This window comes from Alosa alosa, chromosome 6, assembly GCF_017589495.1.
Source record: "Alosa alosa isolate M-15738 ecotype Scorff River chromosome 6, AALO_Geno_1.1, whole genome shotgun sequence".
NCBI lineage: Eukaryota > Metazoa > Chordata > Actinopteri > Clupeiformes > Clupeidae > Alosa > Alosa alosa.
In genome coordinates, this window is record NC_063194.1 from 2,831,297 (window position 1) to 2,855,366 (window position 24,070).

Here is a 24,070-nt window from a genome sequence, read left to right on the forward strand (position 1 = left end):
TGTAATCTGCAAACTGCTGCCCTGAGTAAAAAAAAAACAATGTCCATGCGTTAGCTATCCAGAATACTCAGTTTGGTAACTAAGTTCTCAACTGACAGTCACTGATGGAATCTGGAGCGTGCCTTTTTTTTCTTTCCACGGGAGGGCAGCAGCGACCAGTGGCGCTGACCATGGTCTAGGTACAATGACATGAACATTCAATAATTGTCGGTCTGTTTCAGATATAGTATTGCAGGCCTTGACTAGACAAAAAAAATAATTGTAAATCTGACAAATCAGCCATCTTCGTCCCTTTTTAATGATTTTACTTCGATTACCAAATGTTTGTTTTACTGTGTCTTAGTGCAAATGATACTATACTTTCTAATCATCAGCAGCCTATGGTTCACAGATCTAAAGCATTTAGTAAGCCTATTTCATCCATATTGCCATTGCTTCTTGGGTCTAATTTTCATATTTTTGATAGCCTTAGCCTTTATCAATTTAAAATGCAGCAATAAAGCATACGCCTATATACTGGAACGAATGTCAACATTGACACCAATTCTCAAGGTTTCCTGTCACACACATACAATAACACACTCAGTCACACACACACACACACACTCCCATAGGCTACTCTCACACACGTGTGCGTGTTCTTACTACACCGCCTTTAAATAACAATGCATTATCTCGAAGTATCGTACTGTATCCACCTCTACCTCCTCAATGCGTTCTCCTGGCCACTACCCAAACCCTCTCCCCCTCCCTCCCATCAGATTTGTGCGCGGTGAACAGTGTGTGTGTGTGTGCACGGGCTGAGCCTGGAACGGCGACAAAACAGACAGGAGATATAAGTCATTTTTTGGCAATGACTAAGTGCCACTGCGTACTTCTTGGAGTGTAACCTGGCCGTGCTTGTTGGTGTCTAGACAACGTTTTATTTCCAAGGTTTTTGATGCTTCCAACAGAAATCTCCGGAGGAGTGTGTTTCACCTTAAGGTTGGTTCAGAGTCTTGTGCACGTCGACAGGTTGTTGATGTATTGAGATATTGTGGTGCTTGAGGGCATGGCCAATATTTGTAGCAATTATCAAAAGAAGCTCAGAAGTGGTGTGTCTGCAATGTATATTTGTAGCGCTTAGGATCTAGTTTATTTATATTTATCTTAACCATGTGGGTATGCTGGAAGAGACAGGCTCTATCAGTTCCATAAAACATCTATTGTTGAGTTTCATCAATATGTCCTGGTCAATGGAAGCATCTACGGGGTGATTATGTGTCCAGAGGCCTTGTGTAAATGTAGAAAACTCCAAAGTTAATGTTATTTTCATTAATAGGCCATCATGCTGTTTAGATTATATAAACATCTCTCCTCTAGCTCGGGGAAAATGTAAAATGGGTGGCATCAGAACTCATCAATCATATATTTAAGCGACATATACATTGCTTTTATTTTGATATGATATTTTATAATATAGTACAATATAATATAGGCAATTAGTTTATGCAAACAATAATAGCAATTTCAACACTGCCTGCTTCTTTTCTCATCTTTAGGCTTCATCGGAAAGTTTTTGTTGAGCGCAAATCATTGCAAATCAACCATAAAGAAAGCCGAAGAATTTAAAATATATATATATATATTTTTTTTAATGTATTGTTATTGTTGAGAAATTGTTGTGTTTGTTACTTAAATTAATGGTTTTACGTGATATTTGGAGAGTTTTGTTGCGTGCGTTCCAACGCGCAAAAATAAACTTGCCGTTCCAGGCGGCAGGAGTACTGTGTTAACCCGTTTTGCTTAACCTCATTCGTTCATTCTCATGATGTTGATTTAAGTACTCTATTTGCCTTAGATACTCTTAAATCCACACATTACTAAACACTAAATTATAGGATAGACGTGTTGCAAGAAAAATGGTGAATGGGAATAAATAATAAATGCGCGAATGTTTTTTATTTAATTATATTTTAGTCTTGATGTTGTCCTCTATTTAAACTTGTTTGATTGTTCATGAATCAATATTTCAAGTCCACCAACAATATGACAATTTTACGTAGTTAATTACGGGTTAATTACAGTTATTAGGCGTGTATTGTTATTCCAGCTGTTTTGAAAGAAGACAAATGAGAAATCTTCATCTTTTTGATCTTATACTTTAGTCTTGTTTAGCATAATGTGTCGAAGTCCAAGCTGTTAATGATGTTATCACTAGAACTGGCTAATTCTGCCAAAAAAAAAAATAGTGTCAGAGTGTTGTCAGTATTTTCAACCACGGCCAAATAAGAATGCCAGCCTTGCAGATAGGTCTACTGAATAATCTCCTTTATGCAAATAGTCTGGGTTATTTGATGGCTCTTTACATCGCCAATATGAAGCTTGAGAAATATTGGCAACGTCGATGATTTCAACGTCAGCTTCAGCAAATCTTCTTTTGTTCGATTGAGCCGGTGCTATATTCACAGTGATTCTCAAGTGTCCAAAAAACTCAGTTTATTAAAGTATAGACTTAAAGTATAGGCCTAAAGTTAAACTTCTATGACTTAGTTGGCGCACGTGGCACATGTTTATGGTGCGCTCAAAAAACATACACACATATGGCCTAGAAATGAGAATAACAGTAACACTTCAACGTTTTAATAAGTTATGATTCACGCTATTTGCCTCTGTAGGCTATACAGGTATTTAAATAAATTTTATTCTAACATTAAATTAATTTTATTCTAACAACATATTCATTCTTTCATTCATTGTATTATATAATATGGAATTTCATTTTGGCTAAAACCTTTGTTTTAATTATCATGTCGCTGTATAGGCCTATTTAATTTTTAATTCGATGTGTTGCCACATTGTTTTCCACATTGCCGCTGTAAATGCTACGGACATTTTACAATTTTGATCATCACATTTAGATAATTATAGATTGATAGTCTATCACATAGTCCTAAGACATCTAGGACATTTCTGATTTCATTCATGTATATACTGCAAAGGTTACTTCAATTATCTGATGGATTTATAGGCCACCATACGACTATAAGTAATTACATATGCCCTACTGATTGGTAAAATAATATTATTTGTACTACGTTTCATAGTTCTTTCTTCGGGGAGGCGTTTAATTAATAGATTACGCCATCACTGAGACATAAACCACCTTGTTAGCCGCATTATTGGTTTGGGCTTCGGCCGTCATATAGAGGGACAGCCCATGGGACAAGTTTAACCTTAGTGCGGTTTAGGTCAAGCTAATGAGTCAGGGCCACCTTTCCAAACACACACACACGCTCATACGCACAAACAAACAAATACACACTCCGGCACTCCTACACCAGCTATTCATTATGGACCAGCATGTGAGGTCCTTTCTCAATCGCGGTGGCCACCTTGTCAATGCCCCCAAAATACTCAAATTAGACTTAAGATGTTAGTCTTATTATCATCATGATTATCGCTCTGCGCGCTGTGATTCCTTTCAAAAGAACAGATTAGATGCTGAATTGCACCTGCAGGCTGCGTTGACAATTAGGCTAGGGGGAAAGTAGCGATTAATGGTGCACATTACTTATTAATGTACCTTCATATGTTTCAGTATTCATCCTCACCTCACCTCTCAGAGCTTTCCATCCATAACTACTTAGTTTCCCAGAAATTAAGCTTTTTTTGTCATAAAATAGAATTCCAAAGAAATAAGACTATCACTATAAGACTCACTGACACATATTGTGCTAGAAAATCGCATGCAAAATCTATTTGATTTTTTTTCTGGAGCAGCGAGCACTCCGAGGGAAGGCGGGACAGAATGAAAACGGAGGAGAACCAGTCATGTCTGCAGCAGGGACCCTCTGCCACCGCTTTCGGTGAGACAGCTCACATTTCCCAGACTTGTCTTGACTTATTTTGGGCGTATGGGTCGGGGTCGAGGATTTTTTGTCATTTTCTAAAGATCATAACAACATATGACTCAGTAATGTCTGACTTTTTTTTTTTCACATAGCGGTCATATCAAACAGGGCAAACACTGAACCATAGATTTGTCTATTTTCTATGGTCCACCCATTAGACCATTATATATATATATATATATATATATATATATATATATATATATATATATATATATATATATATATATATATATATATATATATATATCCCCATGCACAACATTATCTGATTCCTTGATCACACGTGCAAGGGATTAATTTTCACTCAAAAAGAAGGATGCATTTATCTTTAAAATTGATGCCACTATGATGGCATTAGAAACCATTAAATTGACTACAATGACTTATTAAAAAGGCCACTGTATCATTTTATTGGTATTGAAAACTCAAACAAATGCAGTCAAAGAACTATGAGATGTCCAGCACGCTGACCATTACTTCTGATGTTCCTGTGGTCTGATGTGGTCTTTCTCGTGGTGTAGAGCACGTAGGAGGAGGAGAAGTTTGTGCAGGCTGTGAGTCGCCCATCGCTGACCGTTTCCTCCTGCGGGTAAATGAGCGCTCCTGGCACGAGACGTGCGTCAAGTGTGCCGTGTGCCTGACCACCCTCTCCGGCACCTGCTACTGCCGTGACCGCCTCCTCTACTGCAAGCACGACTACGAGAAGTAAGAGTTGCCCCTTAAGATGCCGACACATCTTTCTCTCTCATGCTTTCCACATACCCCTTTTCACTCTCACCAAACCACCTTTACCCATCCTCCTCCAACCATGCACAGAAACACTTCATTACATCCAGCCCATCACATGGTGCACATCGTCTTTGCTTCATTAAGCTTGAGGAAGCTTCATAATGCTTCATAGAACTTTATTAGTACATTCACTCGATAAGTTCCCCCATTCTGCTGCACTGAAACGTTATAAGTGATCCAGTGCGAAAGATTCATTCCTTGGCCTCCCCTCATCCATTCAGCGGTCAGTCACTGGTGTTGAGACTCAGTACAAGAGACATGATAGAAGGGATTGCGAGGGCGTGCCGCAGTCTAATGCAGCCAGCGGGAGAGGACAGGGCTGTGTGAAGGACGACCCCGCAGCCTGTTATCGTTGTTGTGGAAAGTGTCAGACGGCGTCCAGACACAGACACTCCCTCGACAGCCAACATCTGGAGGTGGAGTGGAGAGGGTATAAGGGAATGGTGGGAGAACAGGAAGGAGGGAGGAGAAGAAAGAACTGATACAGGGAGGAGGAGAAGAGCTGATAGAGGGAGGAGGAGAAAGAACTGACAGATGGGGGAAGAAGAAAGAACTGATACAGGGAGGAGGAAGAGAAAGAGCTGATACAGGGAGGAGGAGAAAGAACTGATACAGGAAGGAGATACAGGGCCAGACTTCATAGACTTGTAGGATGCTTTCAAAGGATTGTCTCAGAAGTATGCAGTTGTTGTTGGCTAACTTTTACATAGATCTGTCCACTATGTGTGCTGAGATGAAAGATGCCTTGATCACTGGCTGGCCCAGGTTCTCTACCTCGAGTAGAAAATTCCACAAATAGTTCAAGCTGTGGCCTACAAGATATTTAGTATAACAACTTATCATATCAACGATATAACCATAATCAAGTTGGAGCAAAACATTTCAAGGAGACTAGTCTCATCATTTCATAATCTGTCCTCATATCATTGACAATACATAGGGATATTTGTCATTTAAAATTGAGATACATTGAAAAGGAATTGACAGGACGGTGAATGCATGATTGGCTAAGAGAATTCCATTACACTTTGTTGGAGTATGCGTTCTGGTCCAAGAGGAGATATCCATAGCATGCCTGTCTGACTTGGCATTCTCTGCTGCCAACGACCTTGACTGGACCTGCAACAATGTCTCCTTGTTTCCCCCTGCTGTGTCCATCAGCACCCAACACCAAACCTGCCCCCTACGCCCTCTCCCAGCAGGTGTGCGTACCACCTCAGCTGGGCCAAGGAATTCCAAACAGTTCCACGGAACTGGAATTTTCAGTAACTCTGTTCTGGAATCAAGGCTCTTGGCTGGAGGGGAGGATGAGTGAGGTCTGGAGAGGTGGGATGCTGCAGACACTATTTCTTCTCATTTAGATCTCTCTCTCTCTCTCTCAACCATAGGCAATTTTTGTAGAAACGGCTAACCCTATTTTTTCCCAATAACAACAAAGCTTGCATCGACGCCCCCCCCACCACACACACACACCCAAAGATAATGATTTTCATTCATCCAAAGATAATGATTTTCTTCATTTGATCATTTATCACAACCACTTATTTCTAAGGTGTCGTGTTTTAAATACATAGTCTCACAACAAACTGTACCTATACACACCTCTAATTCTCTAAGTCATAGTTTGCGTCATCCTCTCACTCTCTCCACACAGGCAAACAAGCACACACTACCCCACACACATCTACAGACAGACACCCCCACACACACACACACATCCCATCCACCTACACACACACACACCATACACCCACCCACCTACACACACATATCCCATCCACCCACCACCACACACACACACACATCCCATCCACCTACACACACACACCATACACCCAACCACCCACCCACACCCCATCCATCCCACACACACACACACACACACACACACACACACACACACAGACAGACAGATAGACACACACACACACACACACAGACACAGACACACATACTACTCATCCACACACACACACACACACACACACACACACACACACACAGACAGACACACATCCACACACACACACACACACACACACACACACACACACACACACACACACCTACAGACACAGCAAACACAGTGCGAACCCTGCTGGATGAGGCAGGTCCCAGACCAATAAAGCCGGTGTAGCCCCGGGGCACGGCGCCTGAAACCCAGGCAGAAAATTAGTCTAGCGTTGGGCTCCGAGGCCTAGCGGCCCCTACCCTACCCCCACCCCCTCCATATCCCACCACCCTGCCCTGTCCCCAGGCCCGGCTTTCCCCCCTCTCACACACGGAGTGCAGCACCAGGACATGGGGTTGGGGAGTGGATATTTAAGGCATCCACTGGACATGGGGAAGGGGGGTTTAATAGAACACACTGTGGGGTGGATGACATGAACACCCTGCCCGATCAACCCTCTCGGAGGGATGCCCGCGCTTGGCCGAGGACTGACCATCAGCTTCCCACACGCAGACAGTACATTCTCACAGCTCTGTCCTGCGCTGGACAACCTTCGGCTCATCTTACCTCATCTCAGGCTGGCTTACCGCATGTAAACACTTCCCTAGTACGGAGAGATTGTGGAAAAGAGTGATGATTTCCCTTCCCTCTGTCTTCCCTTCTCGCTCTTTCTCACTGTACATGTACCTCTATTTCTCCTGGATTCCCTCTCTCTCTCTCTCTCTTTCTCTCGCTCTCTCTCCTTATGCCTCATTCATCACTGTCTGGTTTCTAATAATATTTCTCTGTCCTAAGTCTCATTTCCTGCTTGTTGAGATTGATAGTAGTGATGACACCAATCGGTTTATCTCACCGTTTACCCCCACCTTTTCGCTTAATCATCCCCTGCTCCCCGTATCTCCGAGTGTCTCAGGGCAGAGAAGGGTTGGGGGTATGAAAGGGGGCGAGTGGGTGGTTAAAGTGTTAATTACCCATTCAGACATGTCTACAGAGTGCTGCTGGGGCAGGAGCGCCTCGACTTAACCGTGTTAGGGACAAGGTCAGTGGGAGTCCCAGGGAAAATGTGCGTTTCTGTTCCGCACCTTACCACGCACAGTTTTGGAGTATGATGCTGCTGCTGCTGACTGAGGTGCATCATGGGTAGGGGACACGGCGTGGAGGGGCAGAGGATCCCAAGAAAAGAGGAGGAAAAGAGAGAGGGGATTCACCCATTGTGTTATTGCCACTGGTTTTTGCATAACATCTGATGAGGCTCCGTCTTCTTGCCTTCCCCCCACAACAATTTCATTACAGACGGCTAATAAATGTTTCATGGCAGAACAAGCTGCCTGCCTTGGCTTTATTAAATCTGAGATAATAAAAGGAGAATCACAGAAAAAAAGAGAGAGAGAGAGAGAGAGAGAGAGATTGAAAGAATAGGAGGGGGAGGACTGACTAAGAGGGAGGGAGAGAAAGAGAGATAGAGTGAACATCGCAGCCATTCTCAAACAAGGTTGCCCGTATCTTCTGTTTCTGGGGCAACGGGTAACGGGTCCCCCTGTCCCCCTCCCAGCACCCCCCACCCCAACCCACTCCACCTCCCTGACCAGGAGAGACAGGAAATGAGAAACTGGCTGACAGGATATTGCGTTCTGGTGGCCTGGGGATTAGAGGTTTTATCCAAACACACACGTATGCGCAAGCGCATGCACACACACACACACACACACACACACACACACACACACACACACGCGCACACACATACAGACACACACACACACACACATACAGACAAACACACACACACACACACACACACACATACAAAAACACATGCATACACAATTACATTTACCCTCCCCACATGTGCTATCTATACTGCAGATTTATCATATATCTGATGTACCACACACTGAGGTGTATGTATTCTAAGGCCTTTTTATCACGCACGTCATGAACGCAGTCGTCACTGATAGTGCTGCCGTCATGTTAGACACTGCTTCCTCCACCTTCCAAAAATAATGTTTTTACATGACTGGTTAATGCTGATGGTTGGGCTTGGTAGCTTAGGCCGTTTGATGCATGCAAGACCGTCAACCTCACATACAGCAGAGATCACACAGTACATACAAATAACATTCTCAGAATATATATTTCATACTAGCTTCCAGATAAAGATCCTTAGGTCTACATTCCATGTCATTGTGCATAGAATACAGTATGTAGCCACCATTGGTCCATGGTGGGCTGGAAAAGAGTGTAAGAAGATGCAGATGATGCACAGCATAGTGAGATTTTCTTTTGGTTTGATGACTCTCTGTCCTGTTGTTGCTCCTGCTGCTGTTGTTAGAATATAGGCTTAGTGCTAGTTAGCCTAGTGCACAAATGGCAAGACATAGTGACATCGGTGAGCATAATTAGCCAATAGAGGTATGGGCATACTGTAGTGCAATACAAGATTGTTAGGCACTATGTTAAACATCAGGAGGGAAGGTGTAAAGCTAACATGTCAAAAATAAATATTGGTAAATATTATTAAGACATTTTTGTAATTAAGAAAATTCATTTAGATTTGTTTAAGCAATCCAAAATTCAGTCCAAAATGTATTTAAAGGGACATTTTAGCAAGAACATAGACATTAAGTTATAGAGACTCTGTAAGCAGAGGATATACATATAAGTCGATGTGGTGTTGAGGGTGTGATACAGCATTACCGTTTTCTTATAGTTAATAAATATATACATACCTTACAATTTCTTATACTTAATAAAATAAAACAAAAATATCCTCATTAATCATACTGTTTTATATTCTACACTTTCTCATAAGGACTACATGGGAAAAAACAGATTTTTCTAAAAAAAATATATATAATAAGTATAATATATGTGTATAGGTTGTGTTGTTTTTATTAATCTTAAATCATACAATTGAGGATTGTTTTATAATGTTGTCATTATAGTAGGATTATTATGATCAACACATCATGAACCACATTGCTATTATTACTATTACTATAGTATATTGTTATTATTATGATGATTATTATTATTATTATTATTATTAGTAGTAGTAGTAGTAGTAGTAGTATGATCAGGACATACTCGTGTGAGTGCTAAACTCGGTTTAATGGTCTATTTTCTATACCTTTTGAAAACAGATCTTGATTAGCGTAACTGGAGACAGAATGATCTCCGTCCTTGTTTTGATTACCTTTACATTTTTCAGTCTCTTCCCCAGTGGGTTCAGGAACTGAAATATCATCCAGAAAACTCTCTAGGACTGCAGGTGGACAAATGTGTGTGTTTATCGGCACTTGTCTCTCAGTCTTTTATTATTGTTATTATTATTATTATTATTTTGTGTTACTGCCACCTGCCCACCCGAGTCTATGTGGAATTTATGCGTGCATCAGAAGGTGAATTTGTGTGTGAGAGGTGAGACAGTGTGGGGTGTGGAGAGAAGGTGTGTGTGGGAGGGGGTGGGGTGGAGGGTGGAGGAGCAGACGGGGTAGGTGGAGGAGGGATAGGGATGGGGGGGGGGGAGACGCGCGTAGAGAGTGAGCATTGAGGAGAATGCTGGGAGATTTTAATAACGCTGAGGCAGAGCAGTGAGATTTAATAAAAGGAGATGATGTGATTACTGAACCCTGGCTCTGAGCCACCATGCTTCACAGCAATATCCGTTCACACACACACACACACACACACACACACACACACACACACTTATACACCGGTGCATTCAAACACATGCCCAAACACAAGCACACACACAAACAAACAAACAGACACACACACACACAAAAATCACTTGCACACCCACCCACATATATCCATAATCATGTATGCGCACTTCCAGGTTGTTGTGTGCTCCCACAAGTATAAGATGATGCACTCATGCTGGCACTACAAATCCTTCCAGAGCATCCGACCCACGTACATGCAAACAGCTACAGCACCTGGACATTCACAGGATTCGGACTTGCTTACAGTGACACCTGTATATGTGTGAGACTGCTCGCCATTCAAAAGCATGTACCGTCCAGTATAGGCGAGATGAGATGAGAACTAAAAGCGAAATCTTTCAGATACCCTCCTCCCAGTATGTGTCTATTAATTCCTCACTCCCTTCGCGCCTTAATCCCAATTAATAATCTATAATCCCCCTTAGTTTCTCATGAGATTTCAGGGATTAGCTAAATACTTGGACACACAAATGTTTGCCATTGTTCATTTACGGTACATTACTTTGTTTTTTCCTTGACATTTCAACAAATTCTCTGCATCCTTCTTAGCCGTAGCTGTGAATCTGTGGGAGAGTGTGTCAATTGTTTCATCTTTTATTTGTTGTTTTTTTCCATCTCTGTCTGAATGCTTTATTTGAGGGAGTCTTTCCCTGTTGATGGGCCCAGTCATAGTGATTAAGTGGCTTAAGTGGTGTCTCCCGTGCGCCTGTGACCAATTGTCTTGGAGAGACAGAGTGTGAGGTTTTTTGGTGAGGTTTTTTTTTCTGGTAAAGAGGGTGATTTGGGGATGTCGGTGCTTTGGCAGACTTGAGGATCGAAGCAGATTAGCCGCGGCAGCTGCATTTCGGACAGGATCATCTCATCGGTGCAGATCAGACGTCTTTAACGGACGGACCTGGCGGCATCTCACCCTAGCAGATTTAGGGAGCAACACCTTCCTCTCTGCCCTTCAGGGACAATCAACACTCCTCCAGTCCGTCTGCTCCCCCCCTCCATAGCATCATACTGCCATACATCTCCACACTGCTTATAGCGTTTAGTAGTTTTTGTTTTCAAAGTAAAATCATTCTGATTCTGGCATTACTCATGAAATCATACAAGGCTACATTCCCTAGAATCCTCCCTCCTCCATTTGCTCACTGCCCGGTATAATGATGGGGATTTCCCTCCTACTTCATCTTCCGTGAGGTTGTGTCCTCTGTTCTAATATTAATTTGCTTGTCATGCGTTTATCAGCTTCATGCAGGTTTCTCAGGTCTGCAAATCGGTTATTTTACCATCATTCTGTAGGCATAGGCATGCACATTTATGTAAAACTAAAACAAAAGTGTTAAAAACTTTTGTTATTTTATATATACAGTACATATTATATAATACTATTACAATTATTATAACCATATGTTCATATCACTCTAATCAGTTATAGTGATATGGACACATGTAGAGTGACATTTGTATATTACAGACAGGCATGACTCACATCACATATGGCGCCATATGATCGGCCCGTAACAGACAGCCCTATAGGTACCTGTCAGGATACATCTGTGTGAGTGATTGGCCGCATGGCTCTGATGTGATGAGTGTGTGTCTGTGAGTGTGGTGTGACTAGCTTTGCTTGTGTGTGTGTTTGTTTGAGTGTGTGAAAAACGAGAAGGGGGAGAGATTAACCCCATGCTACCCACAATCCTTGGTTATGAGTTTACAGCGGCTGTCTGGGCATCGCACTGTTTAAACAACAATCTAATTAATCCTGTCTTTATTAGTTTCACTGAGCGGAGTGGGGAGGGCCGCCGAGGGAAAGAGAGAGAACAGAGAATCCTGGCAGAACATGCAGAGCAGGGGAGAGAGGGAGGGGAGATATCGGGAAAGAACACAGGGGTTTAAGGAGACTTTAGCAGCTAGAGATCCGCGCCTCTGACAAAGAACTGTAATGGCGCAGAGTTGTTATAGTAAGGGGGAATTTGTAAGGGTCCACCACTGTGGCAGAGCGACAGTTAAGAAAATGAGGAAGTTAGGGGCAAACCAGGGGAAAGAGAAAGGCAGTTTCATACTGAGTGAGAGGATTACAGGGTGTCTGCCATTTCATTCACAGAAATCCTGTGCATCTTCTGAGCTGGCGATATTCAGAATGGAACAAAAGGAAGCACTGATTGATTAATGTGTTCAGTGTGATGATCTGGAGCTTTGTTGCCAATGTTGTGACTGTTGTTGTGCCACATCATCGTTGAGAAGGCAACTACTGCCACCCAGTGTTTTCCATAACAAACTGCATCTGTTTTAGATGGGAGACTGGGGGAATTTTGTTATATTGCTATACCCTTTCTGAAATGAACTGAAATTATCTTTTTTTTCTGAATGACTTTCTTTTTCATTTCTAACACCTTCACCTGCCCAATCATCCAAAAAATACAAAGTTATTAAAATATTTTATATTATTTTTCATGAAACTGTATAGCACCTCTAAATGTGAATTTACATGCAATGTGAAAACAGATAAAACTGTTAAACTTAAATTTAACTGTTGATGATAACGGACCCCTTAATTATCCATATACAAATGTACGTATTATTGAAAAATCCTCTTAAAAATCTGTGACTCTGCTCTTTTCCCCTGTGTAAATGTGTGTGTGTTTATGTGCGTGTGTGCGTATGTTTATGTGAATGTGTGTGTGTGTGTGTGTGTGTGTGTGTGTGTGTGTGTGTGTGCGTATGTGTTTATGTGCATGTGTGTGTGTGTGTGTGTGTGTGTGTGTGTGCGTTTGTGTGCGTATGTGTTTATGTGCATGTGTGTGTGTGTGTGTGTGTGTGCTTATGTGTTTATGTGCATGTGTGTGTATCAGGTTGTTTGTGCGAAAGTGCAGCGCGTGTATGCAGGCCATCGGGCGCTCGGAGTTGATCATGCGAGTGCTGGGTCAGGTGTACCACCTGGGCTGCTTCAGCTGCTGCGAGTGCGAACGCCGGCTGCAGCGCGGCGATGAGTTTGTGCTAAAGGAGGGCCAGCTACTCTGCCGCATCGACTACGAGAAGGAGCGGGAGATGCTGGCCGCCATCAGCCCAGCCCCCACCGACTCTGGTAACACACACATAATACAAATTTTACCAGCATTTACTCAGAACAACACTACCACCGTCTTAACAATACAATAGAAATGAAAGCTATGCCATAATAAGATGGATGAGTTTATAGGGGAGGCCAAAAGTCTTAAAGTGTGAGTCTCAAGCTAACCTTGCACTGTTGTTTGTTTTGTCATTGTTATTTGTTTAATGTCACAACAGATTTAATTAAACAAAATCAACAAACCCACCAGCTGATATGTTTGTCAATTCTGGTGTCATATAATTTAATTTAATAACCATATCTATGTTTAGCTAATATATTTCTTAAGTGTTTACATTATTACAAACAATACCGACATGTTACCTTTTCCAAGTCTCCTCTTATATTGAGAATTAATTATCCATTTCTCTAAAAATACTTTACCATGTGTAATTATTATTCTAATGTTAATCATATATTCTTGAAGCAAGATATTTACACTTAAATATGTGTATATTCAGAATGCATTTCAGATGGTTAGAAATATGGGAATGGGAATATGGGAATAAGACATTTTAAATATGCAAATGTAAATGTAATAAATATGATTGTGTGCGTTGTTTAAATGTTTTCAAAAAATATATATTATCATAATTCCGGTCATATATTGGACATATCTGCCAACTCATAAGATAATTACATTAAATACAAATATTAATATATTAAATTAGATGGAAAAAGTCTTGTTTAGTGCAGTCAAATTGGCAGGCATTTTGTGTTTTATACACCTTTAAGCAATCTATTGTGGCACAGTATGACTTTGTCAGGCATTAGAACCTGAGAACCATAGTTACATGAGACTGTAAAAATATAGTATATAAACTGTAAATAACCGACATTAAAAAACTGTAAATAGTAAATAAACTGTAAATAACTGATGTAAACATACTGCTTGTGACTTCACAGTGAAGAGTGAGGATGAGGATGGAGGCGGCAGCTCGCTGGTGGGGAAGGGAGGCGATGACAGCAAGGAGCACAAACGCTCAAAGCGGCCACGCACCATACTGACCACACAGCAGCGGCGTGCTTTCAAGGCCTCATTCGAAGTGTCCTCAAAACCTTGCCGGAAGGTGAGCTGGAGTATGGTGTATTGAAACTTTAACGATACAGCATGTAGATTAATACTCAAATATTCCAAAACCTCTCGTGTGATGCTGAAGGAACAATGAAACACGGGTGTCCTGTTTCTTAAGTTCCTATATATCTGATTCATTTGTTTTCTATACAATTGCACACATGCTCCAAGCCAAGAGAAATGTGTTCTACAATTCAGGGAAAGTCATATTTTTATGCATCAGGAAAAAGTGTGAAATTGAAACTGGACACTGAAATTCGAAATTATTTCTGCTCAAGATAACAATTATGTGCTGACAATTTGTGGAAACACTCTTATACACTTCTTGCAATCTTGCAAAGATCCTCATAGACAGGGCTTATGGATCTCACATGGAGGTGCTACTCCTTCCGTCTGTGTAGGTGAGGGAGTCGCTGGCGGCTGAGACAGGCCTGACTGTGCGAGTGGTGCAGGTGTGGTTCCAGAACCAGAGGGCAAAGGTCAGTCTCTCAGCTGTGCACCACACAACACCCACATAGTGTCCTGGATTATTTCTCGTCATCATTACCCCTAGTTTTCTACCAGAGATATTTTTTTTAAGTATATTGAGTTACACTGCTCATCACTAACAGTGTGAAAGAACCTACTTGCATTATACTGCGTTGCCCTTTGACCCCAGTGCTTGGCTAATGAATCCATTCTTTAAAGCCATAAAGTCACACTGAAGTAAATGGATATGAATGTGAATGTCAGTGAGCGGGCTTGTTGTGCTCCAGATGAAGAAGATCGCCCGCCGGCAGCAGCAACAGCAGCAGCAGCAGCAGCAGGAGCAGGAGCAGCTGAGGGGAAGCAGGAGAGGACCCAGTCGGGGAGGCCAGCAGAGCAACGACGATAGCGAGGGTGAGGCAGCAGGCTCGTCCACCTCTACTGGACCACGCTCTTAGTCACCTGTCTCACTCACGCTTAGTCACCTGTCTCACTCACGCTTAGTCACCTGTCTCACTCATGCTTCAACTGTCTACCCTCAAGCTAAGATGATAACGTGAAGAAGCTAAAACAAACAGGTCCCATCCACCTATTCGGTGGCAGTGATTTTTGTTGATGATATCCATTGTAGACTGGATCTCTCAAAAGAAGTGAAGAATTTCTAGATAGATTGATGGAGGAGAGAGGAGAATGATGACTAATGTTGATAATGTTGTTCTCAACAGATGGCTCCAGTGGTCATGGTTTGGATGGACTGCTCGCGTATCCGGCAATGCATCGGCAGCAGCTCTTAGCACTCGACCCGAACATCTATGGGGGGCGAGCAATTTCGCCACGGACTCACCCCTCCGCAGCTGGGACCAGAGCAGATGCACTCTTATGGTGAGATGAGCGCAGAGCACTCCAGATGACCCAGTGACTACGTCTGTACCTTTACTACAGTGCCCTCCACAATTATCCACACCCCTGGTAAAGTTGACTAAAAACAAGAATAAAAAGTCATTTTTTGGTGATTTATTGTGAGGACAAACAGTGAGGAAAGATACAACCTTCAAAGGAAGCACATTTACTCTGAGAAATATTGTTTTCATTATGAGATTACAATAAATCACCAAAACATGATTTTTAGTCAAATTTACCAGGGGTTTTAATAATTCTGGAGGACATTGTATGTGCTGTGAACTTGTTAATGCCATTTGGGTTTTGCTTAAAAAAAGAGGTAAATTCCATGACGTTCTTTCCTATTCTCCTGCTGTGTGACTTTTTCTGCTGGTCAACTCTACTGTCATCATCACTTCCTGGCTATCTGTTTCCATAGACTCAGAAACAGTGTTTCATGACCTGGACAGCGACGGAAGCCTCAGCCAGCTCGGTGACTGTCTCCTAGCAACAGCTGACGGGGGCTTGTTGACAGGCCGCGTGGGAAACCCAATAGATCGCCTCTACTCCATGCAGAGCTCCTACTTCACTTCATGACCCCCTCACCCCTATGCTGACCTTGACCCCACAGTACTGCACCACACTGGGGGTAGGACTGCTGATGGGAGGCCCTCCTGTCATTGATCCATTGCTCATGCCCATAGGATTGCATTACCACAAGACTGAGATTTACGCAATACCAGGACATGAACCATACATGGAGGTACTAAAATGTTGTTTGGTATTCTACTGAGAATCATGCTGATGAGATGAGGTTTTTGTAGGAGACAGTTGTCTAGTGCTTATAGATTTCAAGAACATATCAAGCACTAATCAACAGAGGTTAAGAAAAATATAGTCTTCTGGGAATGAAAAGCACTTTGTGAGGGTGTATGTTCAATATACAAACATTAAACCAGATTTACATAATTGCACCATAATGACACACACACGTTGATATTGCCCAGACTTTTCATGTTACATCAGTGCACTAATTATTATTCTTCTTGACTCAAAAATGATCTGGTAGTTTTTGTACAAGGAAAAGAATGTCATATCAAGGCAATCATCTGAACAGTGAGCATGTGATTTTGTCGCATGATGTTTAATGGTGTGATAGTTCTGTGTTTGATTTTATGGAGATAAGGTTTGTTATGAGTCTAAATCCAACAACAGAGATTGGGAAATGTAGTAAAAATTGAAAAAATATATATATATATTTGGCACAGTAGCTTTTGTTATGGTTATACATTTTACAGCTTTTTATACACATACGCCTGGCTGACTCCTCACACTTTTCAACATTTACCTCCCCACCTCGCCCAAGCACCTTGTGAGTGACTGAAGTTATGCATCTTAAAGTATGCACAATAAGCTTTGCATGTGAATAGCTGCTGTAAAAATTATAACCTACATAAGATAAATAATGTTTTTTCTACAACTTTTTATGCACTGAATTTGACTATTCCACGACTGCAAACTATGCCTTCTGAACCTTAATCAAAGTCCCTGATTTAAGTGGGGACAGCTCTATAATACTTTCCCGATTTTCATTGCAAAACAAAACATCCCTGTCTCATATTGCATATTGTGGTGTAAGGTGTATTGTAAGATTAGTCAGATATAAAAAATATGAAAAGTCTGGGTAACGTCAAACATTTTTTTAGTGTTTCTTGCTATTCAACCCTAACTCTTGTCATAAAATGATGCCATTTCAAACTAAAGTAATAGGTCTATACATATAAAGAACAAAAGTAAAGTGTCCATAGGCTTAGGGAATAGCCATTTCATACATGTTAACATAATTCTGGACAAGACTACTGGAACAAACAAGGAATAAGGATTGTATGACATATCAAACTGATAATTCTATATCAAGTGTTTTTTCCTATGATTTTATGTGGTAGTCCCTCACCCCCTTAAGGTCTGCCGTAATACTGGCAATGCATGGTCATACAGGAACATATTACTCATTAACTGGTGAAGCACTTAAGTCTACGAGGTTAGGGAGTCTCGATGTGGATGAGGGGGCACACATACCACTGTGGTTTGGGAAATTATACAGGGAAAGCAGGGGGACTTCTGTGCTTCAGAGACCCAAGTAGGAGTGAACTTTTTAACCCTTAAGCCAGTACAGTCACACCGGTGTGACAGGAATGTTGGAAATTTAACGTTCTAAGGAATATCTGGGTTCATTGAATTTAACATGGAATTTTAGAACCTTACATTGTTGCGGAACAGAATGTTCTGTTAGTATGTTCAAAACTCCCCTGCTATCAAATAGGATCTTAAGATCAGCAATGACTAAGGGATTGGTCGACAGTGAGCTGTGAATAGAGCTAGAAAATAGAGATATGGAGAGCAGACTGACTCAGGTTATGTGTGCTAGGTCTATGGGTCACTATTAGTGTATCAGTTTGGATAAGTTTCACATCCTGTATAGCTGAACATTGTTTAAATATTTTTTCTGATAGTTACCAGTCTTCATTTTTAAAAAGTTAGCATTGTTTAGTCCCACCACTGTGCGATGATAGAAATGACCTTGGAAGTTGTTCAAATTAGTAACATAGTTACATTACACTTAGAACAGACTGATTGAGTCATTATTGCTATAAGTGCAAATAAAAGGCCACTATAAAAGCTAGTGTCTAATCTAGTTCCACTAATGGAAGTTTTAGTTTTGAAACACGAAAGAGGTAAAGAATCAGGGTCTCTTCAACTACAGGGTTGTTTTAAAAGCCTGGTACAAACAGGGTTTTAAATGTGTCTCCTTAGTATTTGTTTTTTTAAACCCCATCTCCTGGACAATGTGATGAAAATATCAGGATAATGCAGGGCAATTGGAAATAGTGTGATGATACAATGTTTCTGTGTTTGTAAAAATAAATGTGTTTGTATAATTACAGTCATCTTAACTTTCACCACAACTGTTATTGGGTGTAGTCACTGTTTATTTCTCTTTGTACAAGTATATGATTCTGATAGATATTTTGTACTTCTTCCTTGTGCTCGTGTTCATAAATATTAGAGTATTTATTTTGCAGCATGATATGAACCTGAAATATTTACAATAGGCCTGTACAGTTAACTGATAAATGTACCATTTCCCAGAGCAATGGGACAGTAATTCTGAGATACTATATTGTGAATGGGACCAGATAAAATGTGAAGGAAATGTCGCTTTTACTTGGCATTTATTGGCGCATAATGATGTTGTATGGTTATTTATTGTGCCACACTATTACGTCTTCAGAAGAAAATCTGTAAAAGCTATTGAAGCCTGGATTGTACTAAGGATCTTAAAATGCTGGATCAAATGCCATACTTACAAGAATTTTTAAACTTTTTTTTTTATTTGTTAATTCTAATAGGTGATGTGTTTGTGAATGGTTTTATCCTCTCTGCAATATAATGTAATTTCAGTTTAAGACACATCTAATGCTACATTATTTCTCCTTATTGTCTGTGGTGTAAGGATGTAATTTGTTCTCCTATTAGGTAAAAGAAATGTGTATTTTGCAACATAAGTCTTTCCATTTGACTACCCTCTGTTTTGATGGCTCAACTGAGAACATGTTCTGCTTACTTATCAAAGCACTCATAACTCAACATCCTCCCTCTGTCTGTCTCAGTGGTCAAAGAGAGCGTGACTCCACGACCCCGTCTTTTATCTTTCCACATTTTTTTTTTTTTAATTTTGTCACTCAAATTTGTGGGGGTAACATTTTTTATGAACATGTTGGAAAGTGCAACATTCAAGAGGTTGAGCAGTATTGTCTATTGACAATTTCAAGCAGTATAAAATTATGATGTTAAGGATGAACCGTTAGTGATCAAAGAGAGTGTGACTCCACAATCCCCTCCATGATCCTTTCATCCTTACCGCGTGTGGGAGGCCAGATTGAGAAAGAGCACACACATTCCTTAGTTAAATATTACATGGAGACAATGTGTTTTTGGGAGGAGGGGGGTGTTTATGAATACATGACAGAATTTGCAGTAGAGCATTTCAAGATGGTGTACATGTGCTCCTCTTGTCAGTCAAGAGGACCAAAGCCCCTATAATGAGGATGTACAGAATTGTTATGTACTCATCTTGAAAGGTAAGGCAAACAGAGTATTACCATTTTGACATCAACATCTACAACTCCAAACATTTCTTCGAGACATGTAACTATGACCACCAAAGACAATGCTTACTCTAGCATCCCATTGAATGCAGTCACGCATAGACTGAACAAGTTAACCAGACTGTGTCTTCATCCTCTTTACAACTACATCATAAAGAAATTGTAATCTGGCCATCTGTCGTTATCTCCTGGAGACCCCAAGATCTCAAGTCACAAATGTATTGTACAATTCTGACGCTTAGATACTGTTTAGTCAAACATGACTTTGACTATTTTTATGTATAAAATACATTTATTGCAAGGTCTGACACATTATTTTATGAAAACAATACTTTTAGAGCAGTCAGTATAAAATAAACAAATGCATGGCTCATTGTAGAGAGTGTAAATGTGGTTGTGCAAACAACTGCTGTTTGAATGAATGCTGAGATGCTCTGCAGTGGGTGTCGTCACATTACAGAAGTGTTGAACAGAAAACAGTTCATGAAATGCACCAGTTTTTGGGGGACACCACTGAAGTCATTTTTAAAGCTGTGCTTGCAGCTCTTATGATGGTTGAGGTACTTCTGCTGCTGTTGAGAGAGGTAAAAAAGTACACATTCAAGGTAAGCAGAAGCTCGATATCTTTTATTCTACTTTCAGCTATTATCAGCAACCGGTAATTAGACGCAAACATTTTCTGTGACTGTGGTATACAGTAGCATTTAGTCACTGTGGGGCTTGTTAAAGGCAGGTGGTTGTGAAATTAGCATATTAGGCTTGAATATTGTGTAGTCACAAGTAATGCACCTGTATTATGTTTGTTGTTCAAGTAAAAAGCACATGCAGAATTCAGTGAAAATTTGAAAAGTGTCTGAAGTTAGTTTACTACTTTTTTGATAGTTTTACGACACTGAACACAACACGTAAAGTGTGGTTGTTCCGAATCCTGTGATATTTGACATTTAAATTGTTGATGGTAGACTAAATTTAAAGCAGGAAATGTCCACTTGGTTTTCCAGTCCACCCTTACTATATATTGACTGAATAGGATTCCATTGTCTATGGAACAGAGACATACAAAGGCTTCAACTCTTAGGACAAGGAGACATAAACTCACCAACTGCACTAATGTCAACTGTCTCAGCACAGACTACGAAGCGGGCCACATGTGGTGAGCAGGCCTGGGCGGAAGACTGGTTCTCTCGCAGGCAACGTTCAAACTGCATAAACTCTCCAGCACAGTCGGTTCGGATCTTCTGAATCACTGGGCTGCCAACAGCAGAAGTAAGACAGGCAAGTTAACCCACACACACTGGTTCAAAGGGAACAATGATTATGTTCATTGAAGACCCATGACAAGCAGAACAAGCGGGCAACCTGTAGAGAGAGTCACAAGTTTTAAATACCTTGGTGTCCACATTACTGGAGACTTAACATGGACTGTTAACACTCAATATGTTCTGAAGTCGTCCAGACAACTACTCTACTTCTTTCGTCAGCTAAGGAAATTCAAAGTTTCTACATCCATCATGAAGGCCTTCTACACTTCAGCGGTTGAGTGTTCTAACTGGTAGCATCATCACCTGGTATGGGAACTCCACAGTTAGAGATTGTAGTACTCTGCAGAGAGTAGTGCGCTCAGCTGAAAGTACTATAAGAACTCAACTCCCTGCTCTACAATATATCTATTCCATAAGAGTACTCCTAAGAGCCCAAAAGATTCTGAAGGACTCTTCTGATCCTAACAATGGATTATTCCTACCGCTGAAATCAAGAAGACGCCTATGTAGTCACAAAGCCAGAACTGAGAGACTCAGGAGAAGTTTTTATCCCCAGGCCATCCGAACTCTGAACTCACACTATACTGACTTTGCTGACCCACCACCACACACCTACATGACTTTTAGCACTTTTACATCCCTCTCCCTATGCTACAGACCTTTTATTTATTTTCTTATTTCATCACACGTCAAACCACACACACACACATATATCTGACTTTCCCCAACTTTCCAACTTTTGCACATCTCCATAGAACTTTTTATTTATTATTTTTGATTCCATCTATCTACCCATGTCCTTGATTGCCTAGCCTTCTGCCCCACCCATCCCCAACACACACACAAAAAACACACACACTTACATAATCACTGTCATCACCTCACATACATACAGCACACTGCTTGATACAATAAGCCTCCTCTACATCCTTGCTGCACTCTGCCCCCCCCCCCCCCACCTCCCTACATACACAGCACATTGTCTTCAGGATCTTCTCCAACACACATCCTCTACATACTTACAGCACACTGCCCCCACCTACCCACACACACACAGTCACTGCTCCACTCCCCTCCCGCCCACACACACACATCTTCACTGTCATCACTCACATACATCATACATACAGTACTCTGCTTGCAATAGTAAGTCCCTTCGCCATACTTACAGCACACTGCCCCCCAAATACACAGTACATTGTCTCATGAGGAAGCTTCTCCAACACACATATTGCACACTGTCCTCTCCCCACATATACAGCACACTATCCCATCTCCCCTGTCATCCCCCCAACACACACACTAAGACCCCTGGCAGTTGGGTTAGCACCTTGAGCCGTGGATCCGCCCAAGGTTTCTTCCTTGGTAAGGAAGTTTTTCCTTGCCCCTGTTGCTCTTGGGTGCTCCTTGTTGGTGTCCCCCCCCAATCCCAATCTTCCCCACCTTTCTTATGCAGCCCTTTACCACCCCCAATAAATGCACAAATAGGCTGACACCAGACATAATTTCACTGCATTTCTTACTTCCAGTAACTATATGCATGTGACAAACTTCCTTGTATCCTGAAACCAACCTATTGACTTCACCCACTTACTGTGAGGATGTACACTGTGCCACTTTAAGTTTGAGTTCTTGGCACTTCTCCTGCCATGTTGATGGGTTAGAGGATACACAGGCTCCATACTCTTCCATCTCTTTATGGCAGAATCGAGCCGTGATCTCCATAGCAGCCTGCCTGTTGTCCAAAACATTGGCAAGAAAACAGTAAACAAAGTGCATTTATAGCCCATCACACACTGACCATCGACAGTGGTGCTATCAGGGGCAGTAAAGGGAGATCTTGTCTTTGTCTATAGCCTAGGCGGTACTGGACTGGGACCATGGAATAAGGAGTGGAGCACAGAACAGGGACCATGGAATATACCATGAAGAAGGGCTAACGTTTCATTTTGAGATGTAAGCTTGATTAACAGTCAGAGATATGAGTTAGCCTGGAACGCTTGAGTTGAATCCACTGACTAGCCGACTTCAGGTAAAGTGCTACCGTCCATTTACCAACTTGCTGATCAGTGAGCTAATCCTATAATGATATACAAAGCTTTATCGCTAAATTATTGCCTCTGCCATTACAGGTGCACAGGTTAGCTAAGTTAACTAACGTTACCACGCAGGCTAAGCTTAATTTGAATTGATTGAAACCATATAGTGTGAAACCGAAACGCATATTCATCAAGGCATCGTTAGGTTATACTTACATAATTGAAATTAGCTAGCTGGATAGCCAGCTAATTGAATGCACACACAAAGGTTATTCACGATAGCGAACAAGTTCTAGCAAACCACACACATGCATGCATGGAGAGCACATTCATTCGTTCAGAATAGATAACGCCTCCCGCTTCACGATTGGCTGTGTTGTTTTCTTGCACCGCTACACAGCTGAGACAACTGGTATTTCCACATGTCAGTCACAACCTCACCCTCACAAGGTAAGTGACTATCTTGAAGTCTGTTTTTAGTTCTGGCTACCCCCATCATCAGACACTAAAATGTCTGATTCCTAAAGAGATCTAAAATGTGTTTGTCTGCCATAGAGACATTACATCTTGAAATTTTAATTAGATTGGTAGGTGGCGCACTGGTCACACCGGTCACACTAGCCTACTTTGACACTTTCCCCTTCAATGTTGTTGCCATAGTTACACCTCTATGCCGGAAGTGTCGTAAATGTCTTGCGTGGTTGCGTACACGGA

General features: G+C 41.4%; 2 protein-coding genes across 3 annotated transcripts; one reads left to right on the forward strand and one right to left on the reverse strand.

Moving 5' to 3' along the window:
• Positions 1-396: 396 nt before the first annotated feature.
• lmx1al (LIM homeobox transcription factor 1, alpha-like) lies at positions 397-19,819 on the forward strand. Its single transcript, XM_048245580.1, is given in 10 exon segments — positions 397-984; positions 3,763-3,848; positions 4,418-4,601; positions 13,211-13,443; positions 14,374-14,537; positions 14,944-15,021; positions 15,298-15,421; positions 15,733-15,821; positions 15,823-15,889; positions 16,326-19,819. Coding segments are annotated over 10 exon segments (1,227 nt in total). The 5' UTR covers positions 397-940; the 3' UTR covers positions 16,484-19,819.
• A 77-nt stretch (positions 19,820-19,896) lies between these two features.
• LOC125295985 (coiled-coil-helix-coiled-coil-helix domain-containing protein 5) lies at positions 19,897-23,960 on the reverse strand. Of its 2 annotated transcripts, none has more exons than XM_048245582.1 (4): positions 23,573-23,960; positions 22,912-23,052; positions 21,155-21,306; positions 19,897-20,624 (listed from the first exon to the last, which is right to left on the reverse strand). In XM_048245582.1, coding segments are annotated over exons 1-4 (318 nt in total). In that variant the 5' UTR covers positions 23,575-23,960; the 3' UTR covers positions 19,897-20,601. The 2 variants fall into 2 exon arrangements, with proteins under 2 accessions (XP_048101539.1, XP_048101538.1); XM_048245581.1 differs by having other exon boundaries at positions 19,901-20,627.
• Positions 23,961-24,070: the final 110 nt, after the last annotated feature.